This window comes from Galeopterus variegatus, unplaced genomic scaffold, assembly GCF_000696425.1.
Source record: "Galeopterus variegatus unplaced genomic scaffold, G_variegatus-3.0.2 Scaffold12, whole genome shotgun sequence".
In the NCBI taxonomy this organism is placed as follows: Eukaryota; Metazoa; Chordata; class Mammalia; order Dermoptera; family Cynocephalidae; genus Galeopterus; species Galeopterus variegatus.
In genome coordinates, this window is record NW_007726123.1 from 831,284 (window position 1) to 851,309 (window position 20,026).

General features: G+C 38.3%; 1 protein-coding gene across 3 annotated transcripts in view; it reads right to left on the minus strand.

Moving 5' to 3' along the window:
• Positions 1-6,260: 6,260 nt before the first annotated feature.
• ABCB11 (ATP-binding cassette, sub-family B (MDR/TAP), member 11) overlaps positions 6,261-20,026 on the minus strand; it is an 88,114-nt gene continuing 74,348 nt past the window's right edge. For 2 of the 3 annotated variants that reach the window (XM_008590209.1, XM_008590278.1), the window contains 7 exons: positions 18,265-18,468; positions 16,757-16,998; positions 14,679-14,835; positions 13,338-13,535; positions 9,566-9,772; positions 7,344-7,490; positions 6,324-6,524 (listed from right to left, as the gene is read on the minus strand). In XM_008590209.1, coding sequence (XP_008588431.1) covers positions 6,324-6,524; positions 7,344-7,490; positions 9,566-9,772; positions 13,338-13,535; positions 14,679-14,835; positions 16,757-16,998; positions 18,265-18,468 — 1,356 coding nt within the window. Of the gene's footprint in view, positions 6,525-7,343; positions 7,491-9,565; positions 9,773-13,337; positions 13,536-14,678; positions 14,836-16,756; positions 16,999-18,264; positions 18,469-20,026 lie in introns of all 3 variants that reach the window. The other variant, XM_008590143.1, reaches the window with a different exon arrangement.

Consider the following 20,026-nt stretch of genomic DNA (forward strand, 5'->3'; position numbering starts at 1 on the left):
GTTGAGGTTACTTTCACCTGCCAGCTCATATGCAGGTGAGATTATTCACTTGATCTGGAAATTTAAAGAAAATAAAAATGGACATAATGCTTACTTTATAATGTTACACATGCATATGTAAATTTATCTTAAAATGTGTTTGGAAACAGCAACCAAATTTGCAGTCTTTTATCTCCACTAATATCCTTGTGTGGCCTGATTACAAAGAGATTCTGTATGCATAAAAAATATTTAGTAAATTAAACCCTTAGTTGGAAATATGGGGTGGGATCCTAAACCAATCTGATGGGAATGTTCTGATATGCATGTAGGATAAGAAACTTACCTTTAATTCTTGAATAAATATATGGCAAACTATACCTAATTAAGATCCTATGTATTTTCCTCTTTTAGGACATAATACCAAAATATTTCAGATTTTTACATTTTTACATGAGTGTATAATTGCCAAAAATTGCATGCATGAGTGTAGCACTAAATCCAAAGTGTCTTTTTATTAAAATAATCTTCTAAGAGCACATGTAGAGTAGACCTAAGGTAACAGTATAAAAAAACAGTTTTTAGACAAAAGAATATAGAGACCAACTCTTCTATTTTTTTTTTTTTTTTTTCTTAAATAGTAGCATTTCTGATTTATGGGCATCTGTTTCCATGCGATTTTGAGATGAACTGAATAACTTAGGGTCTCTTCCCAAAAGAAGTTGGAAAATGTGCTGCTCCAATTTTTCATAAGAATTGTCCATAGAAAAAAATCATCAACAATTCTTGTAAGTTAATTGGAACACAACTTGTTTTAGGAAGAGGTCCTCAGAGGCTTAGATAACATGGAAGTTTTAAAGTTATATTATGCTATGCTAAATTTTAGTTCTTTCCCTTCTGGTTGTCAACTCAAACTGGTGAATCAAATAAAATGAATATTGTAAAGGATTTTAACCACTTCTGATAAGGGCCAGTATGATTCTGTGTACAACTTCTGACATAAAAATAACTTGTTTGATTATACCAAGGTCTTTCTTTAATCCATACTGATGCCATGGAAAACTAAAAAAGTTTTGCAAAGTTTCTGAGTACAGAATAAGAACACATTGTAGGGGAGAAGCTTGGCTTGTGTTTTTATAAGACTTGAATTGTAGAGGGACAACTGAGGTTCAGACTAGGAAATCCATGAATGTGGAAGCTCTAATCCTGTGCTGTCCAATATAGTAGCCACTAGTCACATTTGGCTATTGAAAACAGAATTTGACATGTGGTTTGTTTGAACTAAGATGTGCTGTAAGTGCAAATACACATTAGATTTCGGATTTTAATATTATAAAATAATGTAAAATATCACAGTAATTTTATATTTATTACATATTATGATGGTAATATTTGGATATATTACGTTAAATAAAATACATTATTCATATAAATTTCACCTGTTTCTTTTCATGAGACTAGAAAATTTAAAATTACATATGTGGCTTGTATTAGTGGCCCATATTATATTTCTATTGGGAGGCAGTTCTTTAACATAATGGGAAAAATGGACATTTCCCTCTTTTATTAATTGTCTTGGGGTTGACAAATTATGGACCACCTTTGTGAATTTAAAAAGATTATTCAACCAAAATGTATTAAGATATCACTGTAGGCCAAGTACTGGATAAGACTCTGGGAATGTTAAGATGAGCTAAACACAGTCTCTGCCCTCAAGGACCATAGACATTTAGTATGCTCGGGGAGCTCTGGTCACACAAAGGACAAATGGAAGAAAGTTAAGTTACCAAAATTTGGAGGGAAATCCCTCCAGACATCTCTTTATGTGTACAAGTATGTACAAGTGCACACAAACATGGACACATATACACATAATAGATGTATGTATGTGTGTGTATGCATAGATAATAGGGAGACAGATATAGATGGGTGGATGGATAGACAGACAGAGAGATGTCATCATACCATGCATGATGATCTGAAACTCGCTTTTTCTATACCACACATCATGGGCATCGTTCCACTAAAACAGTAAACATCATCATTTTTTTGGCTTCATGGTAAACGATATTGTATATATGTACCCAAGCTTATTTGATCATTTTGCCATCCTCTTATTTATAGACTTTAGATTGTTTCCAAGTTATTGTGAACAACGCAGAAAGAGAAAACTGTGCTCACTTTTGTGATCAGAAATTTAGAATAAATTATGAGAAATGCGATCCCTGGTGAATCTATTTCTGGACTCTCTTCTATTTGGGTGATGTGACTTTCAAATCTAGCTTCAGTATTTACTCTTTTAAACATTGTGTCTCTGTGTTTTTCCTCCTTTTTTGATTTAATTCTTTAACTTTTTTTAAAAATTAAAGATACACATGTGCATAAATCCTTTAGCTATTCCTTTTGGTATTTACCTTCATCTTTTAAAATAACATATTTTTATTATTTGTTAACTGCTTGTTTGTTTATTATTTTTAACTGTTCATTTTCCATCATGAAATATGAGAAATATAAGGATCCAGTTCTTTTATCCCCATGTACTGTCTCATCCCCAACCTTCCCCAGATATTTTCCCTTTCATAACCTGTCTATAATTTCATTTTAGATCAATAAGCATTTACATAGATATGACTTTGCAAATAACATTCTCAGGTGAGCCATGCAGTGTTATATAAATATATTTCCTTTTTGCGTAATTATTGTATAATCCCCCCTTCCAAAGCTAATAGCTAATAACATCCTCTCTCTCTTCCCCACTCCTTGTTTTCTATTACCCATCACTAATTTACCCCAAACTCTACCAGAGGCTATGTCTCCTCTCATCATTCAAAGCCATCAGGTATTCTAGCAGCAGCATATTTTCCCCTCTCAGAACCCATTTCTCTGCTTCAGTCTGGGCTGCCTGCACGGGCTATAGCATTTCCTAATCATCCTGGAGATTCCCATCACCTCATGCTCAAGTTACAGAATGTTCCTATATCCCATATCTTCTTTCTTTGTTTATTCTCTTATTTTAGGGAGCCCTGCCTTCTGTGGCTTCCTGAGAAAGATGCATGGGGAATAAGTTTTGAGACCTGGCATGACTAAGAATTTCCTTAGATTTCTCTCATTCTTGAGAATATAGAATAATTTCCCCTCAGAATTTTGAAGGCAAGTCTTTATGTATTCTGACTTTTTTATTGTCAAGAGGTCCTATGTCTTTATGATTCTTTATTACATGTAGCATGTTCCCCCTTTCTCCTGGAAAATATTGGTAACTTCTACTCTTCCTCAGTTTTCTAAAATTTTATAACAATGTGCCCAAGCAGGATCTTCATTTGTTTTATTCAGACTTGGTGAACCTTTTCATCTTGCAAATTTATATCCTTCAATTATAGGAAACGTTCTTGAACTACTTCTTTAACAATTTTTTCCCCTCAGTTTTCACTGAACTCTCTGGAACTGTTATTAGCTAATTATTGCACTACTAGGATTGTTCCTCTAAATTTTTGCTTTTCTTTTTTTCTCTACCACTTTTTATCTCTATCTTTTTGTTTTAGCTTCAGAGAAATTTCCACAATTTTATCTTCCAATCCTTCTATTTTTTTCCCTTCTGTAAACATTTATTAAGTGGGATTATGGGGAGAGTTTGAACACGGTCCAAACGCATTATGAAAACATTAGGAAATTACAGGAAAACTTGTGATTAGTGTCAGACAGAACAGATTAAGCCAACCCTTCAGTCATCTGAGAAACACTAATAATATAAAAATGCAGAGACCCATTCTTTATTAGCAATAGAGGATGCAGGATAAAAATGGAGACATTGACACCCCCTGGTGCTGTAAATAAATGTGCAACTATTTATTTATTCATTTTTGAGGTTGTAAATCTTTCTTGTCACTGAGCCTCAAAAAACAATTGTTTTCCCAAACCATTTCAAGCCCTCTCCAGTCAATCTTTTCCCTCTCGTCAGTAACTTTCAGGCACCTTATTTGAAAAACAGCTCTTATTCATTCCTTTTCTGCACAAATTCCATTCCAAGAAACTGGCAAACTCCCAGCACAGAGCCCATGTTCTCCCTCTTTGAAATGCAAATCCAAACAAATGCATTTTAGTCTTTCTTCAAGAAGGAAGGATGAGCACGCATTTGCTGCAAAACTTAATTCCTTCTAGCAGGCATCTTTATTCTGCAACTTACTTTTCACTGCCATTTTTCATAGTTTAACTGGAATCCATTCCTCCACTCTCAGCCTCCCTGACTTGACAACCATCAGCAAATCTGGCCTGGCTAGTTAATCTGCTGAACCATCTTTGCAGTCATTTACCAGTAAACACTGAACAGGAGATGTAAATAATACACCTCAATAGACCACAGCTCAGGCTTAACTCGTAGGCAGAATTTCACTTTTTGGCCACAGGCTGAAAAAATACACACACAAGTGGGATTGGGAGGAAGTTGGAGGAAGAAGACTCTGTGATGGTAGGATGGCTTGGTGGGAAATGTGCAGTCCTGCTGTTGAATTTTTCATTTCTGCTATCAAGAGCTCTTTTTCGTATGTTTATTTTTTGCATGTTCATTTTTATGGACTCCTGTTTTTGTTTAAATTGATGGAAATATCTTCTCTTGTCTCACTGAGGAAATTTATTATCACTCTATGCGTGTTTTCTTGATCTTTGCATTGTCTCTGTTTTCTTTAATTTCCTCCCTCCTGGGTGTTCTATCATCATCACTTTTCTTCAGTGTGTTAAAATATCTCCTTCGTGTTTGGCAATCCTGGGCCGTCTATTCCATGCAAGAGGGAGACATTGGAAAGCCAAGGGAAGTTCTAAGTGAGTGGTTCATGGTGTTGGCTGGTGGGCTTCACAGGAGGGTCATCTGGCTGGGAATTTTCTTTGGAGGATTCCTAGCATCAGGGTCATAGGTCTCTTCTCTTGAATTGGCCAGTTTCCCCAGAGAATCATTCTTTGATCTCCTGCCAGAGGAGGGAGGCTGGGAGTTTTTCTGTTCATATATAGCTTTACACTCAGTCCCCTGTCGCCTGTATGTCAGCGCCGCATCCACTGCAATTCATGTCCCCAAGTGCAAACCTGACTGCGAGTTTCCCCAGAAAGGGAGTATCCAGTCTTCTGCTGGGACTGGGGAAGAGCAGCCACCCTGCTGCAGGAGGGGGCTCCGCACCTCTGTTTCTATACAGCCATTCAGCCCATTCTTCTGTCTCCAGCCCCATCTGTCCCCTTTTTTCCCCCTTCTAGAAGGACCCAGTGTCTTTATATCCTGAGCCTCTCTAGGGATCCATGGTATAAAACAGGATGACCCCAGGCTTCCCCCCAATAACAGATTACATTTTTGCTTTCTCTCATCTTCTAAATTTGTTATCAGTTATCCATTTGCTTTCTGGCTCCCAAAATTTTGTTGCTGACATCCTTTTGTTTCCTTTATTGGTATAGATTTATGTCTTCTTTACTTATTTTTAATGTCATTTAGAGGTGTTTTGAGGGATCAGGGACAAACACAAGTATTTTTCTGCCATATTTAACTGACTTTTTTGTATAACACCTTAGGAGGCCACAGCACATGTCATTCCATGAATAAGATTCTGTAGAAATAAGGGACAGCAACCAATGTGCAGGCAGGTGATGAGGAGTACATGGCCTGGGATAGAGTCCCCTGCTCCAACCACACCAGCAGAGTCTAGTCTAGCAATGGTGACTTCACCACACATGCACTACACCCTGAACCTACAGCATAAATGGACATCCCTAACTGGTAAGCCACTGCTAATATTTGCCCCCTGCCTCCTTCAGCCCAAGAACATCCAGTGTGTCAGAATTCTCCTTTCCCTGTCTTCAGCCGTAGAGATAAATGAATCTGCTTTCACGTGCAAGAAAACATTAGTTAAGAAATACAGCTGGTCTTAATTCTTTTCTTCTTTTCACTTTTGGGCCAGCTCAACAAACATTTGTTGAATGCCTGTTATGGACCAGGCTCTGTGGACACTGGAGAGTTCAAAAATGCAGAAGACAGTGCTCTGCCCTTGAGGAGTTCAAGGTCTCATCTACTCCATAGCTTCTCACTAATTCCCACATAGGAAGTGGGACTGGTTCCTGCATAGAGATGCACTGGGCAATGGCTGGGCAGCTGCTTGACATGGGATTTTCACCCACACTGCCCCAAGTTTCTTTCATCTTCTTTATGAACATCTAAAACTGGATTATTATTGAAGGTCATTAGAAATTAGCTGGGATCCCAACATATGACAATGTCTGTGAAAGTAAAATATTAACATTCCTCCCCAAAGAAAAACAACCCACAGTACTCCTGTAATTTGTGCATCATCTGTGCATGAAGTTCTTGAGACAGGTCAACTGATGGGGGCTCCTGTGGTGACTAATTTGTAGTAGGCTCCTTTCTGGGCCATCAATTCCTCATGGGACCCCTTTTCAATCACCACTCCCTGTGACATGACAGCGATGATATCCGAGTTCTGGATGGTGGACAAGCGATGGGCAATGACAATGCAGGTCCTTCCTTCTCTGGCTTTGTCCAGAGCAACCTGCACCGTCTGCAAAGAGAAGATGGAAAGTTGGTGCCAGGACACAGGGTTGTTCCCAGCCCACTGTGGCAAGAGTTCAGTGTGACACCACCCTACACTTAGGGATAAACCCAAGGGCTCAACCTAAGAGAGGATTAAGCAAAAATTTGCTGAATACAATGCACCAGTGATTTAAATTCCAGTGCATAGGCTGAGAAATTTCAGTGAAGAATGAACCCAACTACAAGGTCACTATGTAATTTTACAAAACTTGGTAGTCTAGTTTACTAAGTAAAACCAAGGAAACAATGTAGGATGGCAGCATCAGCCATTCCTGATAGTGCTTTTCATTGTGGAAATTTTAGCTTCGTCCAAGATGGAATCCTGCCTTTTAAGGTGTTAAGTATAAATTTTAAATTCCCTAATTGTGTTTTGTTGAATGCATCTCTTTTCATGCAAACTGCACATCAGATATCACCTTTTTCTTTGTGTTGTATGTGGTGTACCTACACTGTCACATAATTTCAGAATTATACAATATGAAATGCCTAACAGCCGATCCAGATTGTTTTACTTTATTTAAGAAAGCTAATTATTTATCCTCAAAAAAATGTCACTTAGCCTAAAGAATCTTAAAAACAATTCTTATTTTAAAGTTAACATTTTTTTTATTTGAAGGAATTGTATGTTTAATTACTTTCCCTAGAATGTCTTTTGGTTCCACAAAGTATTGCCAATTCCTACTGTTAATGAATCAGAAAATTAAAATTAGCATCATTTCATAAGGACAAATCTTACAGCAAGAGAGTCATTTATAATGATCTAAGACTTTGGAAAATCAGTACATACCTTTTCACTTTCTGTGTCTAAGGCAGAAGTGGCTTCATCTAGTAGCAAGATTTTAGGATCTCGAACAATGGCCCGAGCAATAGCAATGCGCTGTTTCTCCCCTCGAGAAAGCTGAGACCCCTGGGACCCAACGTTAGTTTCGTATTTCTGAAAAAAGTATGGTAAGTTTGAGAACCAGTAACAGTGATTGCTCCTGTGCCATATGGAGCCCACATCTGTAACTCCTGTGAGAATTGTAATTATTTGTTGTTTTTTGAACTTTGGAATAGTGAATGAATCCTATAAAGAATGTCAAATCCACTCAAGAATATAAGAGAAATATGAAGTTTGTGACCTTTGATGTGGGAAGCTAGGGGATTTTATTCCCCATCTCTGCATTTCTTTTAGGTTTATTTTTTCAATCTCTTTCTCCCTGTGTTCAGGGAAGATCCCATAAGAGAGTACTTCAAAAAGTTCATGGAAAGATTTGTATTATCTTTTAATTCTATTTTTCCATGAACATTTTGAAGTACCATTGTATATGAGATCATCCTTGATTTGAGAAGTCCTTATTTCCAGACACTTATCTAGAAGACCTTTCCAAGATGGGATAATCCCAGGAGTGGCAATGCCTTTTGAGAGATCTTCTGGTGCATTCCTTTATTGGGGTGGCATCATTCTGGAACACAAGACTTGGTTTGAATTTAAACTCTGCTGCTTACTAACTCTGTGATCATGAGCAAATTCTTTAAATTTCTTTGAGCTGAAAACTCATACTGAATGCAGTATTAATATATAGTTCACGTATTTGTTGTGAGTTTTAGACAAAATCAGGAAAGAACATCTCTAGCTAGATGCTTGATATGGCTATACAAAAAAAATAATTAACACTTGTGGCATATTTACTATGTATCAGGTATTGTGTTCACTATTCTAGCTGAGTTGTCTTTGATATTCACAGAAACCATGTTTTTCCTGTTTTACAGATTATAAAACTTATGTACAGAGAAGTAAGAAAATTGTTCAAAGACAAACAAGCAAAAGCAGTGAAGGTGAAATCTAAATCTGGGAGAGTCTAGCTTCTGAGCCTGCCCTTGCCCTCTACTCTACCCTGCCTTCCACAACAAGATCTACTTTCTTCCTCTGCCTCCCTTGACTAAGCCAGGTGAGACCCATGACAATCTTACTTTGTCCTTGTGGAGACAAAGTGCTCAGCAAAGGGTATTGTGGGCAAGTCTGTATGAGAAAGAGGCAATAAACCACTCCAAGCCAGTGACTCACACAAAATGATTAGGTGCTCAGTAAAGATTTGTGGAATAAATGAATCTTCCAGGAAACACACAAGCTTTGCCTTTCAGCTTAGGATGCAGCAAACAGTAATTTCTGTGTGCCTACAGACTGAACTGCTCAGGTTAGAACCAGGCCAAGAGCCTTAAGACTTAGGAGACTTTATAAAAAGAGCAAATGAAAAGCTTATCACAAACACCACAAAATTTATAAACATAATCACTTACAAAGAAAAATTCCCCAGCGGTATTTTAAAATGGAAGTAGAGAAGGTTAAAGGTAGTATTTGGCTCCTATAATTTGGTTTCCATGTTTTAATTTTCCTTGTGATCAATCACCAAGAGAGACTCTTGGTGGGTAGAAAAATGGAGAGTGGATATTGTGCTAAGTTCAGACTTGGCTCTGGTAATGTAAGAGACACAAGGCAGATATGACTTACCCCACCACGTTTAGTATACACTGCCAAGTAATGAGATAATGATGGTGGTAATAATAGCAGTGGATTTCTTTGTGCAGCTAGTAAGCATATTCTTTCATCTGAATGCTATTTTTTGCATTGTGCAGATGGAATAGACAATCTCAGAAAAGGTATGTAATTGTGCCAAAGTTACACAGCTAGTAAGTGGCAAAGCTTGAATTTGAACTCAGGTATGAGTATGCTCTAGATCTCAGGCTTTTTTCCATTATGCTAAGCTAATGCTCAATGTGGTACAATTTTATGTGCAACAAATTCCATAGCATCCATCATGCTGGATAATATAATACTTTCCAAAGCTAAGGAATATGTTGATGAAGGACATTTATTTTGCTTAAAAGTCTCAGAGAATCCTGGGGCATTGGGAAATAAATTGTGTTGCCTTTGAACTTCTCTGTGAGCAACAATCACAATACTTTTTGGTCATTCTACCTCTCACCATCCCCATCTCCCACAGGGAATGGCTCTGACTTGGTACTCACCTCTGGGAGTGACATGACAAAATCGTGCAGCTGAGCCTGCTTTGCAGCAGCTATGACTCTTTCCATGGGAATTTCTTTGGTGTTGTCTCCATACTTGATATTGTCCATTATACTACAGGCAAACAACACCGGTTCCTGGGAAACAATTCCAATGTTCGAGCGCAGGAACTGGACATTTACTTTTTTGGTGTCATGCCCATCTATCATCTGCCAATAGAGGTGATGACAAAGGGCGTTAAGTTTTAGAATTCCAGCAGTGAGGAAAGTTCACATTGTAGAGGTAAGTGTTATGCAGGACATTTGTTTTGCTTAAGAGACAACAATCCCAGGGCTCCGGGAAACAAGATATGTCACCTTTGACCTCCAAAGGTGGTGTCTATCAGGAGTGGTGACAAAGTTAACACTGATCACACTATGGGTTTTTTTGGTTCTTGTGTTTCTCAAACTATAGCTCTGCAGGTGTGCAAATGAGACAGACACTCAAGACAGTATTTAGTTTAAAAAATTTTCCCTTATACTTTGGTGCAGCACACTCTATACAAGTGTCCAGAATTGCTCAATTTTGAGACTCTGTGAGTAATGAAAAGGATTTTTTTATGTGAAACTACTGGACAATATAAGAATCAAACCTGTTTCCTTGATTTTACTGATACCAGTCTCTGAGTAACTGAGATAATAGACTCAAGTAAGAAAGGAATATATTTATTCACTTAGTTAATCAACAAGCATATATTGAATCACCTGCCACAAAGGCACCATGCTAAACAGCCTGTGTCTGTTGTGTAAAGAAAACATAATCTTTGTTTCCTAAGAACTCATGGCTAGTTAGAAAATTAAGGACAGGTACTAAAAAATCTACTATTTGAGCTGGTTTGCTTAAGCCTCCTAGAATATTGAAGGTACAATATGTCTAACATACTACTATAAAGTATTTGACCTTATGATTTCAGAAAAAAGGTTACATTAAATGGTATAAATGGATTATATTCTAATTTCTCAGCAGTGAAAAAAGCAAACACTATTAGAAAAAATATGTTATTCTTCAACAACAATTAGCCCCCACTCATCTTGCCGTATTTATTTTCCATAGTACTTAAGTCTGCAAAGCACAATTTAATACTTAATTAAATACTGTAGCTGCTTGCTAATTGTTCTATATGTGCTGTGTTGTAAACTCCTAGAAGACAGAAGACATGCTTCATATACCTGAGACTCTACCACAGGGCTAATGCAGTACTAGGCACATCACAGGTATCCAATTAAATATTGAAAATATTGAATGCCTAGATTTGGTAGCTTCGTTAAGAGCAAAGAGGATTTTAAAAAATTGATGAAAAGTGGTATTTTCCTACTTAAAATTTTTGCAGCAATGTTTTACAGTGACATAAAATATATTGTACCTATGCAATGCAAGTACTAATAATGACTTCTTCACGGGCCTTCCTACCTGTGACCAGAACATTCACTGAGCACATTCAGAGAAATATACATAATACATACACGTTAATGTTGGAGAGTTCAAACACGAAGGGTTCAGGTCCCTGCATCTCACATAGTTCACAATCTACCTGGGTGATAGGCATGATAGAGCTGACGTTTTGGAAAACTAAACCCTCTCCCTTACAGAGATCAGACCTCAGTGCTACGCTTTTTAGGTTCATCAGTCACCAAATAATTCCAAGCAAATTGAAATCTTTCCACCTAAAATTAATAACAGAAGTGATTATAAATCATAAGCAGTCAACTCTTATGCCCTGTTTTCGTAACTTCCTGAATTCTGCCAATATCTGTTTGCTTGTTTCCTTTGTTTGCTTTAAACCAGGGAATCTTTAGTTGCCTCTTTCAAGTTTCTCTCAGCATTTCTCTTCATAATGCTCTCTATCCTTATTATAATCAAGACTATACTATTTAGGGAAATCACAAAGGCCACTTTCAAAATATTAGGGCTAAATAATCAATCAAGTATGTAGCAAAATAAAATGAATTTTCAGATTCACACCTTTGAACCATTTCCTAGAAAACCACTTGCTGATGTGCTCCAACAAAAGTCGGTGAAAACCAAGAAAAAGGAAAACAGGGGAACTAGGAAATAATGGCTCTTATCCAAGAAAACATTGCAGGAACTCACAGGATGACAGCTGTTCAACAAGCAGAGGTTGCAGTTAGCCTAGGCAGTGACAGAAATGGGGAAAAGAAGCAGGTCCCGCAGCATAGACAGCAGGATAGAGACATTGGAAGAGCATAAAGATTTTTATACAGACAGAGAATGTAAGAAAAAGAAAGCCTTTTAGAAAAAACAATTAAAAGGGGCCAGCTCCATGGCGCACTGCTACAGTGCGCTGCTTGGGAGCGTGGTGGCGCTCCCACCCGAGGGTTCGGATCCCACATACAGACCGGTTCCCGCTCACTGGCTGAGCGAGGCGCGGGAGCAACACCGAGGGTTGCGATCCCGTTGCCGGTCCCGGTCCGGTACGGGCGCGACACTGAGGGTTGCGATCCGTTGCCGGACACACACAAAAAAAAGACAAAAAAAGAAAAAGAAAGAAAAAACAATTAAGAAAATGGAATGCTGACATGCCTCACTACTTGACTGTGGGATGAACAGTATTTACATAATCATAACACAAGCTGTTAATTGATTTTCAACGTTTAGAATCAACGTAGAGTGAAAGCAGGAGAATAACCAATGTTATAAACGGAATGTGTCTCTTATTCTTGAGAATAAAAAAGCATAGTAAGAACTTGAGAGGTAAAAGGAGGGAGCAAGAAGTGAAAATAAAGGTAGGATAGTTAATATTCTCATCTTAGAAAGTGAGGACAGAGACAGTATCCATAGGTGGTGGGAAGCAAGGGAAGTGTATTAGTTACATTTACAAATAGAGGGGCTAAAAAAATGATTTAACTATATTGGGAGGAGATAGGTAAAAGGATAGGAATGGTGAAAGCTATATTTTCTTCTCTGGAGAATAAGTTAACAGAGAGTCTAAATTTGTTAAATCATGAAACAGCAGCATGAGCATATTATTTCGAGACATAGAAGTAATCACTGGGAGATCAAAAAATATCAAGTGGTTAAAAATAGTTGTCTTTGAGCAGAGAGATGTGACAGCGGGGAGGTGAAAGGGTGGAGCAATAGGTTGCTTTTATTACAAACCTTTATTATTTGATTTTGTAATTCTCTGCATGTATTACTTTCAAAAAAAAGAAAAGAAAAAGAAGAGAAAGACAGGCTGTGGAAAATAAGCGACAATGCAATTCACCGATTTTTCAAATATCATTGCCAAAACTTTATGGTACCTGGCTATCAATTTGAGTTCCTTATATTATTTAGACTTAGGCTTCTTGAATCAGGATTGTCTCAAATTTTTCATGCTAAGTCCTCTTTCTTGCTCATTTATCATTGTGTCCCTTATCACCCCCACTTTTTCCATTCCTGGTCATTAGTTTCCTGATTAGTCTGCACTTTCTGCTCCATTTACGGGTAAGTGAATGCTTCTGTTAAATACACACATCTCCAGCTTTGCAGTGTGCCCAGTTTTCTTTGCCCAACTGGTCAGCAGGCCATCTGGAGCTGGGAAGAATATGATGTTAGAAACTGTGAGGTAGAATCAGGTCAACCAGAAATGACAGGAACTGGAAACTATCCACCTGGTACATGTCCACAGCAAGCACTTGAGAGTGAGTCTGGTGAGGCACAATCTCAAAGACCACTTTCAAGGGTTGGAGATATTCTGCAGAAAGCACAATTCTCAAAAGCACTTGCGTTGCTTACCACCTTCCCTTTATCAGGATCGTAGAAACGTTCCAACAGCTGAATACTGGTACTTTTGCCACATCCACTGCTTCCAACAAATGCCAGCGTCTTCCCTGGGCTAACGGACACTGAGAGACCATTCAGAACTTGTATATCAGGTCGAGAAGGATATGTAAATTTACAGTCAACAAAGTCAATCTTCCCCTGGAAGTTGTCCTGTGGATGGGAGATTGGAATAACGTATGCTCCTACTGGAGTCGAGAATATTGAAAATGCACCTAAATCTGAGTTTTAAATCTCTGCTTAAGATACTTTCAACACCATGCAGCCAAAGTGAAAAGTACAGAGTCAGCAACTTAATGAAATGACATTGTATTCTCTATTCTAGCAGATGTAGTATAAAGGGAGGCTTGAGCAGTGAAATTAAAGATATCTGACCCCTCTTATTCCCAGTCTAACCTAAGGGGATTTCCTTGTCCTCCATTCCTTGACATTCTGAATGGAACAGAATAGCTAGAAGATATTATTACATTACAGAAGCCAGTAAACTGTTAAAACCCCTACAGCTCTGTTACCCCAAAGACTTAAAATAATAACATTACACTTCAAATATCCTAGAGAGAAAGTTACTTGACGTCTATACTGCAAAAGTGAATACTTTCAATTGTACTTTAGTGTGCTTAAAACTGTCTGAACTATGAACTCCAGAGATGAATAGACACTTAATAGATCACACAGAGACTGTACTTTTTTTTGAGCTGAAGGAGAAACAAGCCACTTGACCAATTTAAAAAGAGTTTGGAATTTAGCTTTACTAGTGTTTAGGTTTGTTTTACTCTCTTGAATGTACTGAAGTTTTCAAAAATAGGCAGGGAAGATTTAAAAACACCTCTTGGACTATCAATTAGAAGAAAAGACGTTTTGTTAAGATTGAATCAATTTTCTGGGTGTCTACATGGACTAAAACTTGATCCCAGATGAACACAAATCAAATCAATATTATTGGACAGGAAGAACTGGTTTTTCTACATTCCATACAAGTACATCAATAGAAAACATGGTGGCTGGGTAGGTCTCAAAAGACAACTGTATTCATTCTAAACTACACAGAACTTAGCGCTCCCTGGATATCATTTTCTTATTCAAATGTCTGCTTTGTGAATAATTTTTAATGCTAATTTACTTCAAGCTCTTATACTTCTAAACCTACTGTCTGTCCATTCCAAGTACGTATGAATGAATCCATATACCATGAGAATTTAGAAGCTAAGTGGTATTGTATGACAATCCCCAATGGCTTTTCCTGCACACACACATAAATACAACCTACCCACCCCCATCCCCACAACCAGTACTTACCCACTTTTCACCTGCACTACTGTATACATTGATTGGGGGTCGTCGGTCCAGCAGTTGAAAAAAGCGTGCAGCTGATATTTTAGCTTTGGCATAATTTGGGGTGTAAGAGAAGGCTCTTCCAAGAGCTGTTGCACTCAGTACAACTGAAGAGACCACCCTGCAATCAGAAAGAAACCCAGGTAGATGGGGGAGTGCAGTTGGTGTGATGGCCTATGAGGCAGGAATTTGGAGGTCTAGCTCTGGTTCTGCTAGGAAAGGACCGAGTCCCTTGAGCAAGTCACTTCAGACTTGTCTGGGAAGGTGGGGGATAGAGAGATTTGCAGTTTTCAAATTGTGTTTCATGAACAAGGGGAGACTCAGACCCCCAATTTTGATTCAACTACAATAGCCTCTTTCTTAATTTTTACATTTTTTTGAGAAAAAAAAAAAGATGTCTGAAAATAAATAAAGAAGGGAAACCTGCAAGAACACAAGATTGGGTTGATCTTACAATTCCAACATTCTTTGAATCAATGATAGGTGTGTATAAGATAATGATTGGTGATGTAAACATCAATTCTGTGCCAAGCGTGTATATAATTCATGCTTCGGACAGCCAGAAAAAGATGCAATTGCCTGTATCCTACTTGTCTCAGCCTCTAACTATATTCAACATGTGCTTAATTAGTGAACAAATGAGTGAATGAATAAACAAATGATAAACATGGTGAAAGATAGCTCTGTTGCTGTATAGACTATGATGTGAGGGGCAGCCCCCATAGTTGTCCACCTGCTCCACCACGCACAGGGAGCCTGCCTGGCGGGGCAGAGGGCATATCCTTGTGGGTCATATTGCTCAGTTTATAAGTAGGACTTGTTTTAGGCCAGAGTTGCAAATCCAAACATCTTCAGGAGCTCAGTCCAAAGCTTAATGGAATGAAAAGCACTTAAATAAAATGGAAGATGGTGGAAGATGATCTTCCAGCTTTTAAAGCAAAGGCAGAAAATGAGAGTTTTCTGTAGTTTCCCAATTTTTGCACATTGGCAAAAAATTCTTTTAAAACCTTATATAAACTAAACAAAACCAAGTCAACAGTTTGTGTTTTGTGATTTGGGTTAGTAGCTTTAAATATGCAAAGATTTAGAAAAGAGACTTTCTCTGTTGGGGTGGGTGTAGTAGGGCAGGGGAAAAGTGCTGGAAGAAAGTTATTAGGTGAGAAGGGAGAACTCATGACTAGACAATGAAGCCAAAAGAACAAATTCCTACTGGGATCAATTTTCCTAATGCTGTCAAGGCTTTCTCAGGACGTCTTCCCCATCACCACTCCCCACCACACCCACATATATACGTGTCCATGTACCCTTGACACCTTTAGGCTCCCACCTCTGGAAATGTGAGAATATGGACTCGAAGCTAATTTTATTTGTAAAGTAGGCTCTGGTTATAAGAAAGGAACCTAATTTTGTTTGTACAGCCTCTGCTGTCTCTCCGTAGGAGTAGTCAGCTGGAAACATGCCCTCTTTGCAAGAGAGGAGTAGAGTTCAGATATGACGGATATATGAACCATCTTATTCAACACCTCCAGATTTCTCAGCATTTACGAGTGTGGTAGATGGTAAAAATGATCGTATTAATTCATCCTATCATACATCCTTTGCAATCTGACTTTTTTACTCTTCTCATCAAAAGGTAGATTCCATTTCTCTGCTCATTAAATCTGGACTTGGTTGTATGGCCTATTTTGGCCAAACAGACATTAGAAAGTGTACAGCATGAAGACACTGGAAAAGTGTCTGCACATTCGGGCTTGTCCTCTCCTGTTGCACTTGGAACTCTGAAACTATAACGTGAGGAGAAGCAGCTCAGCTGCTAGAGAGGCCATGAGCAGACAGAAGTATACTCAGAAGCCTGGCTGAGTCAGCCCAGGGCAGAAGAACCACCCAGACAACCCACAGAATCTTGAGAAATAATAAAATCCCAGATGTTTTATTACTCCAAGTTTGGGATGGATTGTTAAGTAGCAAAATAGCTAACTGAAAGAACCGGCTAGCCCTCCCAGAGTGTTAATCTTTTATGAGCTTTGCCAGGTATTCCTCACCTGAGCACATGGCTGAAATGGAGCCCCTCATTGGGGATTAAGTAGCCTCCATATCTGTAGGAAGCAGAATTAGCAATAAATGTTATGCTTTGGGAGAAGCCAAAGCAGAATCCGTAAATATTCGCTTTTCGAATGGCTGTCTTGAATGGCTTCTCCAGCTCAGTCTCAAATGCTTCTATAAAATACCTCTCCTTTCCAATTCCAGCAACAGTGCGGATATTACTGAGGGCTTCATTTGTAATCTGAAGAATGAAAAAGAGTCTTAGGAACAGAAAGACAGAAATAACTCTTCAACTGCTGCATGGATTAGATCTGGTGCAAATGGCAGAACGTGATACACATGAGAGACAGGGGCATCATCTGGGAACCCTGAAGATCTGATACCCAACTGGACCATGATAATTGGTCAGGTAAACTCAAGCACCACTTAATTCTGATGTGGTTTTGTTGCCTCCACTTGCGGTAGAAGAGAGAAGGAAAAGAAAATAGGTATACGTGGTTATCCCTGAAAGCTTCTTAGCTTATTTGCTAATTCATTTGAAATGTATAAAATGGTCATTTTAGATGTCTTCTGAAACAAAAGATCATTGAATTAATATACATTTAAAATATTAGATTCTATTTTCCAAAAAAAAATCAATTTGACCAAGTATTATTTAACTTAAAATTAAGTATAGAGTTTATCTTTTAGACTTTATGATGGTTTTTTTTGTTTGTTTTAATTCACAACCTAGAGTAAATCATCACTATTTCTGAATTAGGGCTCTACACTAAAAAAAGGCACAAAGAAGGACTACTTCCTACCATCGGCATATGAAGTCTTTTGGCTTCTGAAGACTTGGGTAGTACTCACATTCCCTCTCTCAAAAGAGACAAAGCCTAGATTGTAGTGAATTTGTTAGAGAGTGAGGGTGTGCATGTGTGTATGTGATTTCTTATACCAGGTAAAAGTCTGTGCCACCACCCCTTCTTTTATCCCTGCTGACCAGATGTTAATTGGAACACACTTTTAAAAATGTGTAGCTAAAACCTAAGTGTATGTGTAACTTAAACTGCAGCTCATAATTCTATTTGGGAAAGACATTTGTCACAAGCCTAGAACACACTAAAGTGTGAAAATTAAAAATGTGCACCATTAAAAAGATAATAGCTCTTCTTTTTGTGGACACCGTGATTCCGGAAAACCATTAAGCTGAAAAAACCTAACAGACAGAAAACGGAACTATCCTCACCTGCAAGTGAGAACACACTGATGTGGAACAAATAACTATTTGAGAGGAACTTGAACATGTACCCTCTGTGTTTACCCCACTGTGTCTCCACGCCGGCTCAAACTCATAGCATCAGATTTCCTTGTGGAGGCTCCTATGAAAAGGGCTAGTGGGAGGTTTCTGTGAATGTCTACGGGCTAACAGTGTCCTTAGTTCTCTTTGCACTGTCCAGTTTTAACAGTTTGTCTGATAGCCTCTCAGACACAAGCATTCTGAAAATTAGGTCTTTAAGATTACCTGTCCCACTGTCTCCATAGCCCGCTTGTCTTGCGAGGCAAATCCCGTCAACATTCTGGTCTGTATGGCTCCTGATAAAGCCAAGAAGGGGGAGAAGCACACTATGACCAGGCTCAGCTTCCAGCTGAAGTAGAAGGCAATGATCATGGCCACAGTGATGTTAGTGAGGGAACTGACCATCATCCCAATTTGAGAGCCAGCAGCCTGCAAACCAAAAGCAATCAACCAATCTCAGACACACAGTCTCTTTTACCAAACACCATTATGTGAAAAGGCTGTTTTATACCAAAAAGGATATTACATAATATTTATTATTTTAGCCATTTGTAAATGGCTAATTCAGTGGTATTAAAGACATTCACAATGTCGTGTAATCATCACCACATATATACCCAAAACTTTTTCATCATCCTCAACAAAAACTCTGTACCCTCCCCTCCTTCCCACCCCATAGGCCCTGGCGACTTTCATTCTATTCTCTGTCTGTATGAATTTGCCTATTCTAGGTACCTCATGTAAGTAAAATCATACAATATCTGTCCCATGTCTGGCTTTTTTCACTAAGCATATCATTTTCCAGGTTCATCTACATTGTAGTATATATCAGAATTTCATTCCTTTTAAAGACTGAATATATTCCATTGTACATATATGCCATTTTGTTTATTTCTTCACCCACTGATGGATACTTGGGTAGTATTACCTTTTTTTTTTTTTTCCTTTTTGTCTTTTTTTACTGACCGGCAACAGGATCGCAACCCTCGGTGGTGTTGCACCCACACCACGCTCAGCCAGTGAGAGGGAACCGGTCTCCACATGGGATCCGAACCCTCGGCGGGAGCGCCGCCGCGCTCCCAAGCAGCGCACTCTCCAGTGCGCCACCGGGCCGGCCCAGTATTACCTTTTGGCTATCGTGAGTAATGCTGCCATGAATATTGATGTATAGATATCTATTCCAGTCTCTGCTTTCAATTCTTTTAGACACAGACCTAGGAGTGTAATTGCTGGGTCATACGGTAGTTTTTTGTTTTAAAAGATAGGTTCTTTTAAATGATGAACTCCTCTAATGAATTTGAAGGCTGGGTTAATAAAAGCCCACTTTATTCACAGCTTCTCAGAAGCTCATCTGTTGACTAATCTCATTTTATGAATGTCAGAGATTAATGCAGCCCTAACCATGGGCTGGCTACATATCTCCGATACATATGCATTTGGTGTTTGAAAATACCTAGGCACTGGGCTTGTGGTAATATCGCTGACTATTCAGTGAAGATTAATGCTTTTTCTGTAATTATATTTTTTAAGTTGATACACAATGTTTATAAAATACTACTTTGATTCTCATTAAACTTAGCCTGTTCATTGGTACAGAGTCACACACTGCCTTAATACAGCTGTTTCATCAATGCAAATGGACAAAAATGGATTCAGTCCCCATACAGGTGGATATTGGACCAGGTGGTAATTATTATCTATACTAATTAGAAGTATTTGATAGTTCCAAGTCTTTGTTTCTGTTGCAGCTAGGCAGAAGTGACTAAAGGTTGGTGAACTCTGTATAGACAACACTTGGGTGGGTACAACTACATGATTTCTTGTTAAAATTGTTGACTCAGCATTATTTAAAACAAAAAATGTAAAACAACTAAAGGTAAGTTGTTAGGAACCATTAGGTGCTAAGGCAGTGTTATATAAGAACAATTGGCTTCTTTATTGAGATAAAGATCTATATTGAAGACACAAATGAAAACTCCAAAGCATT